Source organism: Propithecus coquereli, unplaced genomic scaffold, assembly GCF_000956105.1.
Source record: "Propithecus coquereli isolate 6110/MARCELLA unplaced genomic scaffold, Pcoq_1.0 Scaffold115, whole genome shotgun sequence".
Taxonomy (NCBI): Eukaryota; Metazoa; Chordata; class Mammalia; order Primates; family Indriidae; genus Propithecus; species Propithecus coquereli.
The window spans coordinates 3759793-3780582 of record NW_012135525.1 but is presented as its reverse complement, the minus strand read 5'-3'; the positions used below and the strand labels follow the sequence as shown (position 1 = coordinate 3780582).

Below are 20790 nucleotides of genomic sequence, written 5' to 3'. Positions count from 1 at the left end.
AAGAAATACTCTACCACTGCTTTATTATCCGACATCTTCTTTCATGTGAAATGTGACCACCAGAACTGCCACCTGACCTTTCTTCCCGCATTCCTGCATTAACCCATGCTCACTTAGCCAGCAGAAGCTCCAACCGCCTCACCCGAGTTTCTGGTCATTAAGACGGTCACTTCTCCACATGCGGCAGCCTTACGTTTTAGCAGCTTCAACAGTCTGAAGATTATTGGCCCTGATGAGGCCAGTTGTTTGCCCAGTGGAGCTCTAAGGTGGGAAAAAAATTCTTTAAAGGCTGTGTCCTCTCCGTGTCCTCACACAAACTCTCCAGGGAGGGACTTAACTACTTGAGCTAATGGCATTTGGTTCAGTAAAAGTTCAAAAACTAAATATTTCTAAGTATTTCATCAACAACAGCAGCAGCAGTATTTATTTTCAGTGGAGAAACCAGAGACCCTAAAAACCAGTAAAACATCCTGAGCCAGTGATGCCACAACGTCGTGTTTTTAAAGCATACAGGGTGGTTCTAATGTGCATTGAGATCGAGAACTACTGTCCTACGTGATTTGTCCTGACTACCTTCCTGAACGTTTCTGCCCCTCTTCCCCTTACCCATTTGCCTCCAGTCCCACGGATCTTCTTGACCAGCCTCTAAAATACCAAGTCTGTTCTTGTCTTGTGGTCTTTGCACATGGCTCTGCCCTCAGCCTGTGATGTTGTTTTCCTGGTTGTTTGCTTGACTCATTCCCTCACTTGATTCAGGTGGAGAGACCTGTGGAGGTGTTTTAGTCAACAGCCCTGCCACAGTCTCAGCCAAGAGCCAGCATAAACCAGCAAATATGTGAGTGTAGACACTTCCAGATAATTCCAGCTCCAAGGTATTAAGTCATCCCTGGCCTTTAAGTCCTAGCTAAGGCTCCCAACATCGTGGAGTAAAGAGTGTGTCCTCTCCAAATTCTGACTCACTTAATTCAGGTCTCTACTCAACTAATACCTCCTTGGATATCCCTGACTACCTTTGTCTAAAATGGTATTCCTTTTTTTATTTTATAAAGATAGGATTTTGCTATGTTGCCCTGGCCTGGACTTAAACTCTTGGTCTTAGGCAATCTTCTCATCTCAGCCTCTCAAGTAACTGGAGTTACAGGCATGTGCCCCTGTGCCTGGCTAGCACAGTAGTCCTCATCATTTTCTATCCTCTTCTTTTTTTTCCTTCATAGCACTTATCTGATAATAATACATATTTGTTAGTTAGTTTTCATTGCATGTGTCCCACAATGGAATGTAAATTTCATAATGATAGGGACATTGGCACTTTGACAAGTGCCTAACACAGATTAGGTAGGTATCAGTGCCGTAAGTATTTGTGGAATGAATAAACCCTTGACAATTATTTTACTAGTCCCTTTTTCCAGAGTCACATCAAATGCTGTTAAGCAATCTTAGTGCTCTTTACACTTGAACCTGGACTGTGCCTCAGAATTCCTCACGACATAATCACACATTACTGATCTGAGTCAGCAGATGAGATGAAACCAATTTTCCATACCTGGTCTATATAGGATTAATTTTGGTATATTCATTTATTATCTTATTGTTATCATTTGGGTGTTTGCCACCAGATCTTAGATGTTCTTTGAGGCCAAAGACAGAGTCTTATACTATTTTTGGTACATAGAAGTTCAAAAAGTCCTAGATGAATTGAAATGATTTGTAATAATTTTCAGATCAAGCCTTTGGAAAGGCAGGAGGAGGGCCGAATAGACATATGATCACCAGGCTTCCCAAGATAAGAGGTAGGTAATTGGTACCATGCTGGTTAAAGAAATTTCCAGGACTGAAGGAAATGAAGTTCCCTCCTGGCAAAACAGAATGGGTGAGCAAGTCAGTTCTGATGCCAGAGATTGTGGGTTATAGGGCATTCGATACGAACCTCTGTGAAATTTGAAAACTGGACATTTTCTGCCTGTCCCACCACGAAACATCTAGACCTTCATTTCCATCATCTGTTTGCATATGGTGTGATGTTAGTTAAACGGAATTTCTACAGGGCCAGGCCTGGATGTAGGGGTCAGGCCTACATCCAGATCAGCGGTGAGGGAGGGGGTGGGATGGAAAAGTGACAGCTGTAATGCATTCTCCAGACTTAAGGAGCAAAGGGACCCTGTTATCAGGTGGTTTGTTTTAGGAGCAATGAGATCTGAAATTATCTTCCACCTGGAAAGTCTTGACTTCCTAGGTAGATTTTGGGTCAAGATACTCTTAATGGAAGCATCTTTTTGTGGCTATCACCTGAGGGCCTTGCTCATAGCAAGTGTTTTTAAGACAGGGGAGAGATATCCTAATTGGTTACGAATGCAACCATTTCTGCTAAAGCAGAGTGCGTAAAGGACATGCATAGTTGGGAAGAGCATCCCATTGAAACTGAGAGAGGAATGCTGTTTTTGGAAGGAGCTAGTTTCAACAAAGGTTGCCATCACACATAAAGACATCATTTATCCCTCTTTCCAACCAATGCATCCATCATTCGAAAACAACCTAAACTATGAAAAAATAATAAAAAAATACCCACTAGGTTGAGTTCAGATGTTTACTCTTCCTATCTTCGTTCAGAAAGTTGCAAGATCTGTGGATCAATAAAACCATTTGTTCCCTACATAATTGTATGAACAAAACCAGAAAAATGATCCAAGGAAAGATGTTGCCCTGTGTCACAGCTGGCAGGGTTGTTTAGGGTTTGGACAGTTAGGCATGCTCCATTGATTAAAACTAGGAGTCAGGTCTAGATTCTAGTACCTGGGCTTTGAGCAATGACCTTTTTTCATTTTTATTTTTTTACTTTTAGATCATATGGTAGGTGAAATAAAAATCAGGCAGTGAACCCCATGGAAATCAGACAGTTGGTATTTAAATAAAAAATTTAAAAGTCTAGCTCAAATCTTTAATTTTTGATAGTTTCCCCTGCACTTAATTGCATCTGTGTGTGCGCAGGGGGGTGATGTGGGTGATGAGGGAGAATCTGAGTTGCCATCCTGGGCCTTTTTCAGAAAGAAATTGGTGAAGATCTATAAAATGTGTGGCAGAAATTTGTTAAGGTTCCAGTAAATCATTACAAAGTTTGATTTCACAAATTCAATAATGTCCTTTCAAATAAGTCTTGTGTACATTTTTGGGGAGGAAAAAATGTTTGAGGTTGTATAACTTCGAAGAATTAATTAAAATAAATTTTTTTGATGTTCCATTTCTGCAAATGGATTTGAGTTTTTATTGACACAGCAGCAAAAAGAAGGATACATTTTTTTTTTTCAATCCATATTTTCCCATCAGCACACAAAATTTCCATCAGTACATCCCCATCAAATAGTCCAGCTTGTTTTTCCGAATTTCGAAAGAGATGTTAGTGGGCAGATCAGTCTGTGCTCCTTCCAGGTGTCCTTACATTCTTTTTAATTTCTGGGTGCCCCTTCCCAGCTTCCATGTTCTTTGTTTTGTCTTTAAGAGCGGGCATCTGTGACTGTCATTGGAGGATTTCCCCAACTCCCCAGCCTGAAATCCCAGTGGTTACCTTATTCCCTCCCCCTTCACTGCCTGAACGCCTACACTTTGACCCCTGGTGCAGGAATATAAAAGACAACTCTATGGTGTGGTCGCCTTTTATGTTCCTCCAAAGCACCCCTTGAGACCAGGTTGAGTTGGACTTTCTAAAACTTACCACCCTTCCCGGTACCCCCCTGCCACCCTTCTTCTCCATCTCATCTAAGGGTAAAGGCACTTCCTAAATAAATCACTAGCTTGTGAATCTTCCCCTCAAGAGTCTGCCCTGGGGAACCTTATCCTCCCCCCTTAAGATGATGTTGTGAGAACTAAGGGAGAGGGTTGCACGCCGAGTGCTTACAGTGCTTGGTCACAGAATATTTGCTCGAAACTGTAAACTCACGGTTAGCACATCCGTGTTTTAGACTCAGGGAAAGTGGTGCCAAGACTCTTTTGGAGCATTATGGATCCATTCAATCGGCCATGGCCATTATTTAAATGGAAACATTTAAATAAAACTGAAAGACCATGTGCGAAAGTGCATCTTACTATACCCGAGGCCTCACCCCCTGGCTAACTAAGCAAATGTTATGCAAAAGGAGAGCTGGAGCAGCCAGCAGCACCGTGCTTGCGGGGGAGATAATGCACAGCAATTGTTTTTCCTTTTTTTTTTTTTTTTAATATTAGTAAGCCCATTTCTCAAAGAGTTGAAAATTTCAAGTGTCTGGCCATTTATTACAATTACTTATTTTAAAAGAAATCTCTCAGGTACATAGGGTGAAGGGCTAGCTCAGTGACGGTGGCAGTGGAGTCCAAGCATGTTAGTGGGGGTGGGGCCCAGAGAGAAATCACCGTAGTCTGAACACCCCCCATCTAATTAGGTGGTGGTGAAACTAGGAGAGAGAGAAAGTTTTGTGCTCAAGAGAGGATTTGTCCAGGACTTCTGAGACACTTTGAACAATCCACAGCATTTATACGGGCAGGTTACTTTTTCTTTAGATTTCATATGCAAAAGAACAAAATTAGAAGGTAACTTTCCATGCATGTGCACAAGCTCACTAGGGAATTTTCCCCTCCAGCTTTATTAAGGTATAATTGACAAATAAAAATTATATATATTTATGGTGTGGAACATGGCGTTTTTATAGTTGAATACATTGTGAAATGATGAGATCAAGCCAGCAGATTTTTTTCTTTTGAGGCAGAAAACTAGGAATCTTAGTATTCAAGGGGCTCTTAAGAAATCACCTTGGCCTCTTGTCTTTCATCAGATGACACAAAATGCCAAGGCCAGAGGGGATGGAATAACTCATACTAAGAGCTGACACCTGTCATGACCAGGAAAGCCACTTTAAGTCTCTCAGGTGATAGGAAGCTAAACCTAATTTCTCTTCTTGCTGGTCAGAGGGCAGTTAGGCTCTGGGCTGGCTCAGAACCTTTCAGATCCTTAGACTCTGGAATTCTGTCAAATCCTACTGTCTTTGTGCTGGGGTAGTGAAGGATTTTCGTCATGGAGTTCAATGTCCCAACAGAAGTCCATCACCTCAGGAGGTTCAGTTTGGTACATCTGGAGTGGGACCTGGAATCTCTTTTTTGGATCTAGCCCCCAGGGCATGTACAGGCAGGGTCACTGCAGGGCCGAGGAGTGGGCATTGACTAGTGGTCCTATCACCTGCAAAATGGGAGAGGAAAATGTGGCAGATGCCATCTATGGGACACTAAGCCATGGACAGGGTGCGCGGTTGTAACGTGGTTAGATTTCCAAAACAGTGTGGAGTTAGAAAAGCAGATCGCAGAGTAGAGTTTGTCATGTGACACCATTTGTGTAAGGATTGTGCTCATGAGATGACACTGAATAAAGGGATGCCCACGTGTTTAAAGACATATATTGAACACGAGTTGGGAGCGGATATTGTGGAAGAAGATGAAAAAGGGAGGGCCTTCATTGAGGATGGCCATGTGCCAAGCACTGAGGAGCAAGGCTAACTAGACTTTTTGCATCTAATCTTCAAAAAAGCTAAGGAAAAAATGATTGGGAACAATAAAGAAGAAAGTGACCCAAATGGACCAGAGGTTCAGCCAAGCTTAACCCTGAGGTGGCCCCACCTTACCCAGCAACACAAGAGAGGCCCAGTGAGGGGAAATGTCTTCTTAGAAAGTGCCATCCTCCTCCGCTCATTATTTGTACTATTTTTACCTTCTCATGGCTCTTATTTTCTAATTCTTTAACCACCGTCACGAAGCACTCAGCAGCAAGGTTGGTGCTTGGTTGAAGAAACTGGCAGGAAAAGACCATATTGTTCTATTTGGGAACATGTACGGTTGTCTTCTCTCTCACATTTCTTGCCTTGGTTTTCAACGTGCTAAGTATCTAGGTTCACCTTCATTTCTGTTTAGCTTCCATTTACTGAGTACTTACTATGTGCAAGGTACTATGCTAAGTGCTTTACCTAAATTATCTCATTTAACTTGTACTGGGAACTCAGTGAAACCCATTCCCATTGTCTAGACGACTAAAGCTTAGAGAGTTTGTATATCTTTTCACACAATAGTCAAACTTAACCTTCCATGGGTGTATCAACCCTAATGGGACTACACAACCACGAATTATCAAATCAGGTGATACTCCTTTCATCAGATTGGGAGGGAATGAAAAAATGCCCAAATTTTTGTTGGCATCTAAGCAGAAAGAAATAAATCAAGTTCTTTTCTCGTTGATTGCTTATAATATCTAACCATTCTTGTCTTTTGGATCGAGAATGTATTCAGGCTCAAAACTTAAATACTCCTTCCATGGGGCCACATTTAGGTAGCACTCATTATGTCTGTGTTATACTGGAAATCCACGTCACTAAGGTGTTCTGTTTTGCAGAAATGTCAGCAATGGGTGAAGTGCTGGCAAGTTGCTTCATGTCTGCTGCTGTTTATAACACTTTCATGTCTATGGGTGTGCAACTGCGTGATTTATTGGTTTCTACCCAAGAGTTATCTGTTCATAAATTATTTCCTTATCTTGCAGACTACAGTCTGTAAATATCTGATGAGCACATTAACCCAGTAAAAAACCATGCATCTAAATAGCTTAAGTAAAAATATCCAATTTACAGCATGGGGTGGAGGGCAGGAATTTTCAAATACAGCCGAAGGGAATGGCATTGCTTCTACAGAAGCATTGCTTTTACAGGAGGTCACCAGTGATCGCACCATAGTATCTTCATTTCTAAGTCTAAACCTTTCATGTTGCATATATCACCTGCTTCCTAATTGTAAATTCAAGAGAACAAAGTCATCAGAAAACGAATTAAGTGGTGAGATATGTGGTAATCTCATAAATTAGCACTTTGAAAGAAAGAGTACATCCATGGCTCAGAGTGCTTAATTCAACTCTGTGGCTTTGCTCAATCGACCTTCTCCTTCTTTCCTTCCTTTTTTCCCTACCTGCACTCCCCCCCTCCCTCCTTCCTTCCTTCCTAATTGTCTTTAGTCTTTTTTTCTTTGTTATGCTGTTTCTTGATTACTTACACACATATACACATACAAAACAAATGCATTCTCCTGGTTAACTTTTACCTCTACAACTTTTATGCACTAATCTCATTTTTCTAGATAAGAGAAATGTTTGTTAAGTGTCCACTAGCAACTATTAAGAGCTATTAATATAGCTATATCTATATCTCAATTCATGAAATATCTAATTCAAGAAAAGGGCTGGCAGATCTTCAGCTTGCAGATGAGCATTCATTTCAGAAATGCTGCAGTCACAAAACGGTTTCCAAACTCAGGATTCACTTTGTTTTTCCCTGTGACTAGTAGAATTCATTCTACTTAGCCAATGATGAAAGACTGAATCAACTCAACAACTAAGAACTACCATACGAGGGAAGCAAGTGTGATAAAAAATCTTAGAAACATTGGACTTTTTCTTTTGAGTGTCCACAATGAAAACATTTGAGTTCCTTCTAGACCAGTAGGATTTGTGATTCTCAAAATGCCAATACAGGAGTGTTAAAATCCCTGATGATTTTCCAGGCATCACCCTAGGAGAAACTTAGACCAAGACTTTCAATGGAAGACTCCACTGGTATGCCTTATGTAAAGGGTGCCACAGATTGGACCGCCCACCTTTAAAAGGTGTGGGAATGTGTTGGCAATTGCATTGTCTTCCTTTTACAGCTATTTCATATAGTGGTCAATTCCTTCCCATTGGAGTTACAGCTATTAATACTTGCCACTCAGAAGTGCCCCTATGAAATCTGAAGACTCTTTTTCCCTCTGAGCTTGGATAACCATTAGACTATGTAGAAGTCCTGATATTGTTTACAATTTTTTCCTAAAGGCTTTCTCAGATCTTCTGAAGAGAAGACTTCTACATGAGCCCACCAACTCTGACCTTTCACTTAATTGTTGGCAGAATTGTCCAAACCCAGATTATAATAAGTCCATTAGGATAGAGACGTCTATCTCCCAAGGCTGCGCCGTGCCTAGTGATGTACTGTATGAGTCAAGAGCAAAGAGCCAGACACCTCATTTACATTATCGCATTGGAGTATCTGCTGACAATACTAAAAACAAAGATGACAGGTCATTCAAACTGCTCTGTGACTGGCACACACACAAGCCCCCATGACCCAGTATCAAAAAGCTATTAAATTTCAGGCATGATATGATGGAAGTCCTTAAAACAAAACTGGAGGCATTTTATAGTTAAACAATTTTATTGGCTTTTTGTGAAATAAAAAACACACAAGAAACCACCATGGTTAAAGGCCATAATCAGCAGCAACCAAATGAACCAGCCACTTGGTTACAGCAGCTGATAACAACACTAGTGGATATTATTGCTTATACCCCAAGTTCATTTACATGTCCGTGACATTTTGGCAAGATTACAATCAAATGGGAGCTTTGGTTGTAAAAAATTCAACTATGACTACTCATTCAAAATTCAACCTCTACTATTTTATGATGGGATACATGCCAGTTCTTCCCTAGTCTTGACATTTATCCTCTCATTTCGTCTCCTTTCTCCTTTCATTAATGATTTACAACCCTATTGAAAAAACATTAAGGTGGCTGCATTGACAACTATTTCTACTCCACTGCCACCTCTTTTGTCATGAGAGGGTAATGCATTTCTGAGCCTCTCCAAGCTCTTGTATCTGGTATGTTTCCTCTGCCAGTAATAAATGCCCATCTGTAATCTAAATAGATTTGCAAATGCATACGGAGGTCAACATTGGGGTTTGGACTCAACTATCTTTTTTCTGTCTTCTCTGAAAAGTTAAACAAACAAAAAAAAATAAGAACAAGAAACAGCCCTTAGCATCAGTAAGTTGACCTTCCAGCAGAATGAGTGGCAGCCCTCGCCACACAGCATCCCACGGCAGGTGTGGAGCTGTGGCTTTAAGATGCTGTGTGTGTTTGTGTGTGTGTGTGTGTGTGTGTGTGCTGTAACATTTTACTTTACACAGAAGTAATGATTGACTGCCTCACGAAAGCTCCCCTGCTCTACACTTTCTATTTTAACACTGAAAACTCAGAATGACAAAGGGTCAGAACTAACTCACAGTAGCACCATTTCTTAGACTCTTGGAATTAGATTCCTTTCCGTGTTGGAGAATGCAGGGACCCGGCCTCCAGCTTTGTGCTTTCACAGGCCCTGCTGAATTACAGCAGGAGTGGGTGGTCTGCCTTAGCCTACTTCTGCGGCGACATGGATTTTCCCTGGGAAGAGTTAAAAATATGGGTCTTATAAAGTGAAGTTGGCCACAGGTGAGAGACCTGAGGAAGCCTGTTTTCGGTCGTGAGATGTGACAAGCCTGTAGATGGCGGGATGGAGTCCGGGGACTCTTGCCCATCTCAATTCAAGTCAGTGGAGAATCTGCATGCAGAAGCATGGCGAGATCAAGGAACACTGAGAGACACAAACCCTAACACAGCAACCCAAACACCAATGTTCTAATGGTATCTTACGTATTCAGGTCCACCAGCGAGTTTGCCCTGGATAATGCTGGGATTTAATAAGCCCTTCTAATGATTACAAAGATTATCCTTTTGAATCTAGACATTTTAAACAGAATATTTCATATCACTATATTTTACATGGCACGTATAACCATATAATTAGTAGCACTTACATGGCAAATATTGTAAATACACACTCTTGGAGTCGACTTGGTAATGATACCGATGTTATTCAGCAGAACAAAGATTAAACACTCTCCAACTTGCACGTTGTGGGGATGTAAGTCCCACCTTTTACTTCACAACAAAAGGATAACCCTCTAATTATGTAATAATGCTCGGTGGTCACGTGGGCAAAGAGAAATCACAGGGCGACTTCGTAGTCAATTTGTGGCCTGTAACATAAAGCAATACATAGTATTTTCATTTCAACAAAATATAAGAGACCATATAAAAATATTTTCCAATTTGGAATCAGAAACATGAAAGCTGGATTTTTTTTCTTTGTATAAAAAGAAACAAAATAATGGACTAAAGTCTATTAAGCCTCCTAACAACAACAAAAAAATATACATATTAGTTTAAGGAATGCAGTGAGTCAGCTTCCCTTTTTGTCCAGGCTCATTGATGGTGAGCTTGTGCTTTGATCCTAACAAAGATAAATGCACAAAAGTGGAGGAAGGTCAGTGCCTGAAACCTGAACTACATCATATCGCTAATAAGAAGACTAATTTTACAGTAGTGCTTTGAAAAGTGGCATATCAGATTACTGATTTTTTTTTTCCTCTTCCTCTTCAGGCGACTGCTGGAGATGAATTCCAAAAGCACCACTTTCGTCTCGAGTGATGTTTCTTTAGTGCAATATCTTCCTTCTCTCGTTCCCTTTTAACGCGCTGGTAGTGGTCCTCTTCCTTCAGGTACCACACGGGGGGCCAGCGGTGCCGCTCAAAGTATTCCTGGTTGTCTGGTGAAGCAGAGACACAGATGATAATACCTGCTGCTCATTCATCATTTCTATGTGCTAGGCCTTGGGCTTAATGCTTCTCAAATACCCTCTCACCAACTTGATGTGGCAGGGACTATGATTAGGAACATTTGCAAAAGGTGACACTAAAGTTTTAAGAGAAAGAATCTCTTGCCTCTAGTCGTGCAGCTGGGCACAGAGAACCTGAACCCCGGGCCACGTGATTTCGGAGTCCGTGCTCCCATGCTTGCCTCCCCAGACAAGGGGGAGCACCGCTACTTCAGCATGCTCTGCGGCAGGGCACCGTGAGCCCCAGCGCACCCAAATCCCCAGGTGTGGAGTTCTCCAAAGAGAATTCCCAGCCTACAATTCCTCGTGTCATATCACATGAATATGTGACTGCCAGCCAGTCTCAAGGACGTGTCCATGAGCTGTCGGCTGACTCTGTTCCTTCCCAGGGACATGGAAGGTAAACGCTTCAGCCAGAGGGGAGGAGAACTGGATGAACGGGGTGGGGAGAGGTGTTGTTCTGTGCACAATCTCACCTGCAGATTTTGATTTGATTTCCTTGCGGAACTTGGAACAAACACTGTTGTAGTTGGTGCAGATGTGGTGCAAACACCAGGCGGCCAACTGGTGGGCATTGTGAAACTGCAGAAAAAGTGAACAAAAGGGGGTCAGACTGAATTTTCTAAAGTGCGGCTACAAAGAAATTGAAAAGAAATTAAGGGCTCGTATAATTAATTCAGTAGACCTTTTGTTTTGACCTCACTGTTGTGACTTTGGCCATGGCTCTGATGCTAGCCAATGTAGCGTTGGACACACCCTTCCCTTCCCCACTGTGACAGGTGCACCAAAAATAATCACAGTATCAGATCACCAGTTTAAAGCATACTTCACCTTCCCACCGCTCCCATCACCTGGCCCTCTAGTGATAAGCCACCGTGGCCTCTGGAAGGCACCAGCCAACAGCAGAGAGCAGCGATGTCATCTCTGTTTAAGGAAGCTCGGCAACGGAATACCCCGTGTCGCATGTCAGAGCTCGGCTTGCTGGGGCCAAAGATCCGAAAGAGGAGACTGCAGAATGTGTGACTGTCCTATACCTGTCCTTTGGTTACATAAGAGCAGGCGGTCTGGGCAGGGTGGGAGGGACACAAATGCTCCACCCTTTCTTTCTGAGCAATGCTCAGGAAGGTGGCAGCTGACGTAGCTGTGACTAAGAAAGGCCTGATGCTCAAAAATCAACAGTCAACTCCCCCTTCCCTCCCCAGATCTGGCAGGACTCTCCTGACCCCTCACCCTTTTGCGCCCATCTCAGGCCTGCCTTCTGTTATCTGTTGCTCTCGATGTTTCTTTGGTCAGGTGAAACCCTGGAACCTACAGCGTGGCTCCTCTGTGGCCCATATCTCTACTGTGAAGGCCCGTAGTTGCCCAGGCAGGAGTGCCGTGGCGTCATCATAGCTCACTGCAACCTCATACTCCTGGGCTCAAGTGATCCTCCTGCCTCAGCTTCCTGAGTAGCTGGGACTACAGGTGCATGCCACCACGGCCAGATAATTTTTTAAGAACATTTTTTGTAGAGATAGGGTCTTGCTCTGCTGCTCAGGCTGGTCTCAAATTCCTGGCCTCAAGTGAACTTCCTGCCTCAGCCTCCCAAAGTGCTGGGATTACAGGCGTGAACCACCGTGCCTGGCCTCAATCTCTCTTGATGTTAGATTTCTCTCTGAAAGCAGATCGGGGCAGTGGTATGCCATGTTGGCTTGTACTTGCTCGAGAGAGCCAACTGTGTGTATTTCTTCCCTGTTCTGAGTTTACTGACTTCATGTTGTTACATTGGCTGTGGTGGGAGTATTTATACCACAGAAATTGAAAAATGCAACAGATCAGGTTCCCACCTGTCCCCAAGCTGACTGTTAAACACTTGTCAGCACATCACTGCGCTAGGGTCTAATACATGAGCTCAGACGTGGGAGACTCTGTCCTAAACTCTTCTGCCAAGGGTCGCCAGGGATTAGCAGTAGCATAATTATATTATTTTCTTGCAGGGTGTGTGTGTGGCTGGGGTGGGGTTGGGGGACAAGACAGAAACACACAGCAAACAAACAGACACAACTGCAAATCATTACCTCAAGTGGACTGGCCCTCGGTGAAATTCTGTGTCATTTCATTTTTCTCCAGGAGGAGTACTTACTGGAGAAGCACAAGTCATAAACTGTCCTCCAGGCCTGTTTCAAAAGACTCCAAATTCCAAGTGCAGACAGCCAGTTTTGATGGGGACTTGATAGTTTTACTGCAATATGTGTCTGTTCTCAGAACTTCTAACTTTAATGATTTGGGTTCGTGTCTGTTTCTCTCACTTGCTCATGATTGCCCCAAGGGCAGTGAAACAAACCTTGTATGTACATGTCCTCTGCCTTGGGTACTTGGGGTGACAATAACAAATATTTGTTGAATGTTAAAATCTGAATGAATAGCTTGCTGTAAAGTTCTATTCTACCTTCCCTCCTTTTGAACCTGAGCCATCTCCTATGGCCACAGTTGGAACCTTCCCTCCTTTTAAACCTGAGTCATCTCCTATGGCCACAGTTGGAACCTTCCCTCCTTTTGAACCTGAGCCATCTCCTATGGCCACAGTTGGAAGGGCCTGAGCAACACCTGCTGTATGCCACCTCCTCTCCCTTGATTGAGAAATATTGATTTAAACTGCCTGACCCAAGACTTGGTAAGCCACTGCCCTAATCAAGAGAGGGAAAGAAGGAAGCCAAACCCAGCAGGCTGAAGAAAAGACTGAAGAATTTATTCTTAGTTCTCTCAGAGTGTAAACTCACTGTTAATCAGTCTACTCCGGGGACTAGATAACTCCACATGTGCGCCCTGCATCATTCGAGGGCTTCCACTCTTTAATGCTCTTTCTCGAACATTCTCTCCTTCTTAAATCTCAAAATAATCCGTAAGGTTGGTGGGGTGTGAATTGCCTTCCCCATTTTTTATGGATGAGGAAATTGAGTGTAGCTGTGTGCTTAGAGGAAGTTATTCAGTGATGAAGCTGAAACTGGATCTTGGACCTTCTCTGGAAGAAGAGTGCAAGTGTGCACTGGGATCATGGAATTACAATCTCAAGATTAACAACTACTGACTTTAGAAAATTCCAGCAGGGGGGCATTATAGGGCTTCATGGAATTCTAGAAACTGTCTGTTCTTGGCCAAATACATGTCCAAGAATTCAAAGAAGGAAGAGAGACAAAAACCTCCCCCTATCATGCCCCAAGTGGTCCTCCCATGTGTGAAGCTGGTGCCTCAGGGGACAATGGGACTGGTGTGGGGGAGGGGTCCTTGTTGTTTTTGCAAGTGAAGCCCAGCAGGCTGAATGGTGCATGAAACGTAAAACTCTCAGATCTTCTTAGTGTACACAGGGGGCCTCTGTGACTCAGTGGTGACATCTTTATTTAGACAGATGCAACAGTGGAATGTTTTATCAGCATTAAATGAACTGATTGAACACACTTAAAAGGTGAAAAGCAAACTGTTACAAACCTGGGCCAATTCCAAATAAGAGAGCACTTCCCCATCGATGCCTATGCCACTCATCGCAGCCTTGGTCAACTCCTGAACAGCGTGCTGCTCTGGGGAAGAGAGGGAGGGCAGGAGAATGTTAAACCACGCCCTGCAAACCAGGTATCTTGCCTGGAGAGGTTGCTCTGGAACCACTTAAGAAATGAGGGAATATGGGACACAACTCTGAGCATCCATGCAAATTGAATCCAGGGTCCGTTCTGACCACCTTTTTGTATGCAGAGTCCTGGTCGCCAGCCATTGTACCGACATCTCTGCGGACTCCTGTTGGTGCTTCTGAAATAGCCAGAATCCTTCCAACCTGCACTGTCCTGTCCAGGATGGTAACCACTGGCCACATGAGACTATTTAAACTTAAATTAATTACAATTAAATCAAATTAAAAGTTCAGTTCCTCAGTCATGCCGCCCACATTAAGTGTTCAATGGCCACATGTGACCACTGTATTGGACAACGCAGGTGTAGGATGTTTCCGTCAGTGCAAAAAGTTCTACTGGACGGTGTGGCTCTGGACAGTGTGCCACCTTCCCGGAATCCTCTAGATTCTAGACACGTTCCTGTTTGACAGTTTCCCCACTCACATCGCTCCAATTCTCAATAACCCCTGACAGCGGAGAGATTGAGTGACAGAGGAATAAGTCTATTTAGGGAATTAGAAATGGGACTGCATACTGTCTGTCTCAACAGCTACAGATGGATGACGTATTGTCCAACCTCTTGGATTCTGAAGACTGGGGAGACCTTCAGTCAGAAGTAACAAAAATCCAGCTGGGAGAGCCATTTCTGTTTGAGAGCTTGCGTTCCAGGCTTCCAAGCTGAATTTAAATTGTGGTCTGAGGCTGAGCTAACTGTCTCTTGCCTCCGTGTGGGCTGTCACCTGCCTCTGGGATAGACAATGTGTGGGAATAGTCTCAGCCAGCATTTTTAGCTCTTTGATGCTGATGTCATCTCTAGCATTGCATTTGTTCTTCTAATCCAATATATTGTCTAAAGCATGCTTCCTTTTTGGTCTGGCTCCACGTGCTTGTAAGGCAGTGTGCCTACATCTGGTCAGTATGGTATCTGGACTTGAGTGGTTTCTTTGGCACAACCCTCACCAGCTGGCTTGACAAACACAGAAACCAAATTTCCCAGAGAAGTCACCTGGGCTTTTTAATTTTAAATAACTGTAACATTTCTTGACACTCATTTAACACTGGCTCACAAAGCACTGTCACCCCAGAAACTGATTTTTAAACATCATATTCTAAATACTCTACACTAGACTGTATGAAACGAGTACTATAAATCATTAAAGGAATCATCTTGGGAAGCTGTTTTTATATTAAATAACCATAACAGTAATAACAGCATTTAGAGACAAAACTGTATGTACACAGAAGTCTGGAGTTCACACAAGAAGCTTTATCTGGGTCAATTAAAAAAATGAACTTTCATGGAGAAATCAATGCCATGTTTTCGTTGCCAGCCTTAATATTTAAGCAAAAATGGTACTACTCTGAAACTGATCACAGATATTTTTTGACAGATTTGGCTCCACATTACTTTTGACAATTAAAAAAAATAAAATTTATCCCGAAAGGGCAAATATTGTAAAACCTGTGGATAATTAAATGGATTGGAACTCATATTTCTGAAAAAAGTAATTTTCCACTGTAGCCTCCTAGAGTTAGTATTTAAAAAGTAGTGCACTCACTTGGATCTATGGCTTCAGGTATATTAGTTAAAAAGTTAAAAAAAAAAAAAAAACTAATAGGGATTTTGAGGAAGAAGTAGGGCAAAGAGAGGACTTTGATCTCCAGGTGTTTGTGCATAGTAGGAACGTGGAGGACACATAAATTATTCTTTTTTCTAAAGACATTGCCAGAAAGTCAAGTGCAGACAGGACTGGTTGGTTTGTTCATACACTCATTTGCATTCGTCAATTATTCAGCAACTATTTATTGAGAGCCTAATATGCTCAGGCACTTTTCTATGTGCAGGAGAAAGGCCAGTGAACAAAACAGGCACTATCTGTCTCTGCTTTTGTGGTTATAGTTAGGAATCAACTAAATATAGTGATAAACACCCGAAGTGTGAATTAACACCTTTGGTAAATGATATCGAAGGCTTCAATTCAAGAAAAAGGTGTTTAAATGAACATACTTTATCTAGACCTCTTTCGGCTTACCAACAGAACAAATCCAAAAATGATACAAAAGATTTTGTGAAGTTAAGCCAAGTCTCCCTTTTCTCTCTTTCTCCCAAAATGAACTTGACAATGTCAGAACATTTTCTAAAATAGCTTTAAGAAAACCACTTACATAATGCTTACTGTGCGCCAGACACTGTTCTGAGGACTTTATATATTCTAGCTCATTTAATCTTCATAACAACTCTATGGCACAATAATATTATCCCCATTTTAAAGGGCGAGGGAGCTGAGACAGAGCTAAGGTTGAGAAAAGGACAAAGTCACCTAATCAGTAAAAGGTGGAGCCAGGGTTTGGACCTGGGCAGTCCGGCTCTGTCGTCCATGATCTTAACCACTGCATCTGCAGCCGCTTTCTTAAAGACTGTGTCTGCGCACATATGAAGGGGGTAATGTTGACAGAATAGTTTTATTTCAAATTCCAAGAAGCACAAATGATTCAGCATGCACAGAGCGTGTGCCTCCAGGGCAGGGGTCATGCATTGCTCAACTTCACACGTGCATCACCTAACAGGGCCTACCATAAAGGAGGTGCTTAAGCGATATTTGTTGAATTGAACTGGGTGGTCTGATACAATTTGATCCACTCATATCACCCTGTATGAGACAATCCTGTTTCTGGTGATAAAAAATAAATCTTTATTCCCTGGAAATCTTATTTTTATTTAAATGTGATTCTGATAAACATGACAGACACTGTATTGCCCCAAGTCATCAGCCTTACCTGCAAGCGCAACCAAGTGTGGCAGGCAAAATCTGTTTGCCAAGGCAATTAATTCCAGTGGGTCCAGGTCCAAGTTAGGTGACAACTGCTTGGTATAGAGATAATCCAATACCGCTTGCATTGATGTCTTGTTTATGTTCGGGAGATATACCTGAAATGTTACATGAAAAGCTAAATTCTGCTGAAGAAAGCAGGGAGTGGGCACATTTTTAGGCTATGCTGCTTATAAATATCCCAACGGTGTGATTTGATATTGATGAGTCTCGGACACCTGCTTTGAGGCTGTGCATAGAAGTCATTCAGTATTTATGCTTTAAACATAACAGTTTGATTTGTAGATGACAAAAGAGTGGAGCTGCCTGACAAAGCCTGATTTGGAATTTTTAAATGGTTATTTGGACGTATAAATCAGACGAATGGGCTGGAAATGTACAATGACATTAGGGGCCCTCCTTGCCAAGCACCTTATAGTACTCTATTGTGGGGAAAGAAATCTCCTAGCAACGTGACAGGTGGTGGGGGGAGCTGCAAACCACACTGTTGCTGACACATGATAGAGCCCAGCTCTCTACGATATCAAACAGGATGAGCGAGCACCCTATCTGCCACAGCGACCTGCCACAGTGGCCGGCTCGATTTCGACATTCTATCAGGATATGCTAGCGTGATATATACACTGTATTGTTTTTTCCTCCAACCACAGAAATTCGGAACTACTGGCACATTATCAGATATCAGTAGATTCACAGAATCCAAAGGAATCCTTGTCCAGGACATCTGGGAGAGTAAGACCGAGTATGGTGAACTGTCCTCTGTAGGATTCCCCCAGCCTCCCTCCTGAGTACCTGCAGTTGTTGTCCATATAAACACACATTAGAGTTTGCTAGAGAGCCAGGGACCGCCTGGGATGTGCAGTTCTGGACGGGTGGGCATGAATCAATGGGGATATGTACTGCATAGCAGCTACTCGTTATTTTAGGTCTCTAACTCACTCCACGAGACGGGCCCTGGAGTAGTATAGAATGGTACTGCTTGTGTTTATTGTTAGAATGCTGATGATTATAAAATTATCATTCAATTAAGGAGGTCTTAATTGAAGGCCCCCTCTGCACCAGGCACTGGGCTAAATTTTCCACACACATCATCTAACTTGATCCTTATATCCACCATAGTAGGAGACTATTATTTTTGCCATTTTACAGACAAGGAAATTGAGATTCAGGGAGGTTCATTAGGTCTTGTGTGCAAGGTCACAGAGCTAGTAAGTAATGACTGGGATTTAAACCCAGGGAGGGCCAGGCATGGTGGCTCAGGCCTGTAATCCTAGCGTTCTGGGAGGTGGAGGCGGGAGGATTGCTTGAGCTCAGGAGTTTGAGATCAGCCTGAACAAGAGTGAGATGCCGTCTCAAAAAAAACAAACAAACCCACCCCCCTCAAACCCTGTGCAGTACTGGAAACCCTTAATGCCGAGGAAGGAAAGGTTTGGGTTACAGAACAATGAGCACCATATTTTACTAACAGTTTTTAAAAATTAGATCTCTAATTCAAAAGGATGAACAGATATAAACTTAATTCTGGTACTTAATAAACCTCTACACAGCATATAAAGATATACATCTATATATTATATATGATACATCTATGTATATATACATGATTATATCTAAATATCATATGATTACATCTATATATTATATATGATTGTACCTCTGTCTCTCCATAGTTACACACACACACACACACACACACACACACACACACACGTGTATACAGTCAGCCCTCCATACCCATGGTTTACACATCTGTGGATTCAACCAACCATGGATGAAAAATATTTGGAAAAAATTGGATGGTTGAGTCTGTACTGAACATGCACAGACTTATTTTTGGTCATTATTCCCTAAGCAATACAGTGTAACAACTACTTATGTAGTATTTACAAGGTATTAGGTATTAAAAGTAATCTATAGATGATTTAAAATATATGGGAGGACGTCCATAGGTTATATGCAAAAACTGTGCCATTTTGTACAACGGACTCGAACAACTGTGGATTTTGGTATCCACGAGGGGTCCTGGAACCAGTCCCTCGTAGATACCAAGGGACAACTATGCGTGTGTGTGAGTGTGTGTGTACATACATACATACATATACATAACATAAATGCATCCTCTACAGGGGGCTCACGGCTTAAGCATCCTAGTGGTGTGGTTCCAGAATTGCTTAAGTTATAACAACTTTCTTCATTATTCTCCTGTGCAGTCACAAGCCACCTCAGAGAGGGACTATCCTTTTAGATAGGTAGATCCATCCCTTAATGTATCATAGGGAAGGCTGAGAAAAATTCCTAAAAATGTTAAGAAACTTGATCTTCCCCCACCCTTTCAGACACAGTTGGTGAAAACAATTATGATTCCATAAATAAGCTGCATGGGTCATTACCATCACTGATTTGACAAGTTTTTACCACAACCTCCTATAATAGAATGTGATGAGTAGAAACTATTACTGATATTACTTTAAAATAAAGAAGCTGCTATACGTGTGGGATCATCTGCAATATTCAGATGTTAAAATGTTATTCCTCCCTTCGGCCAGCTGTATTTACATATGAATAATTAATTTCTATTCAAGCGATTCTAATACCGGTTATACTTGTGTGTATGCTTATGTAGGTATATGTTTATGTATACTTGCATTTATCTTACACAATGAATTTATTTACAGATACATAAACTCATTTCTGTGTGTATGAACGCACGGTAAAATTTCATCGCTTTAGAATGATGTTTGGATTGGTACAATTTTCTAGATAATTAAAGGTTAATTAAGTGGAGAAACTTTAAAATTTGAACCACTTTGATAGTGAAAGTACCCACAGTTTGCAAAGTGCTAAGTGCTATAAAATGTAAGTAACTGTTAATGTAAGAAATCCCAGAGCTTCCTGTGAACATCTACTCTCTCAGAGATGGGATGTCTGGTACTTCTGAAAACAATGCCATGGGGGACTGGGAATGCTGTGTGACCTTTGATAAATCACTCACCTTCTCTGACCCTCCTTTTCCTTATATGGGAGGAATTTGGAATAGGTACTATCTGAAGTTTTTTCTTCTTCACAGAGACTCTGGGTTTTGAAGATCTTCAGATTACCTTAGTATTTTTTGGTAAGAATGTGTTCTAAGTCATTGCTTAAAGAAAAAAATTCCCTCTAGAAATACAAATAGCAAAATGGACATCCTAAATAAAAAGTTATTTCTGGCAGCAGGAGATGACAGAGCCCAGTGAATAGCCCTGTCCCAATACTCCCAATGTCCTCTAAGTGTTCTGACGTTTGTAATCACCCATGATCTGCTGTTTCCTTTTTGCTTAACATTTTTTGAAGTGATGGCTCTTTTTGGCAAATAACATTATAAATAACTGTCAAATAAGAGCAAACTAAAAACACTTTCAGAATATAAATTTTTTTCGTCATGGCTGATTTTTAAAAAAAGCCTGTTTCTGTGATTTCAACAGTTATAATTAACTGTATAGCAACAGAGAGACCCTTTTATAGCACTTTAAAAAATAAGTAAAGCTACATAAGAAATGGAATAAAAAATTTTGCATGTTACCTGCTGGATATAGCTTTAAAAAAAGTAATGAAAGAGAATATAATGCTACCCTAAACAACGTCCTATATTCCAGTTTAGTTGGTTTAAAATTTTAATTGCAAAGATTAGCTCAGACTATTAGGATTATAATTAGAGAAAGTCTTACGGAGAATGAGAAAGTATTCTAGACTAAAGCATTGCTTACTATAACCAGGGCATACATTTTTAATGAACCACTTGCTGAGTACCTCTGGG

General features: G+C 41.7%; 1 protein-coding gene across 1 annotated transcript in view; it reads right to left on the bottom strand.

The window, feature by feature from the left end:
- Positions 1-8224: 8224 nt before the first annotated feature.
- The window catches only part of RHOBTB1 (Rho-related BTB domain containing 1), a 65149-nt gene continuing 52583 nt past the window's right edge, over positions 8225-20790 (bottom strand). Inside the window, exons 8-11 of the mRNA XM_012657715.1 lie at positions 16945-17095; positions 13991-14079; positions 11002-11107; positions 8225-10456 (exon numbers count right to left, since the gene is read on the bottom strand). Coding sequence (XP_012513169.1) covers positions 10287-10456; positions 11002-11107; positions 13991-14079; positions 16945-17095 — 516 coding nt within the window. The 3' untranslated portion in view covers positions 8225-10286. The remainder of the gene's footprint in view (positions 10457-11001; positions 11108-13990; positions 14080-16944; positions 17096-20790) is intronic.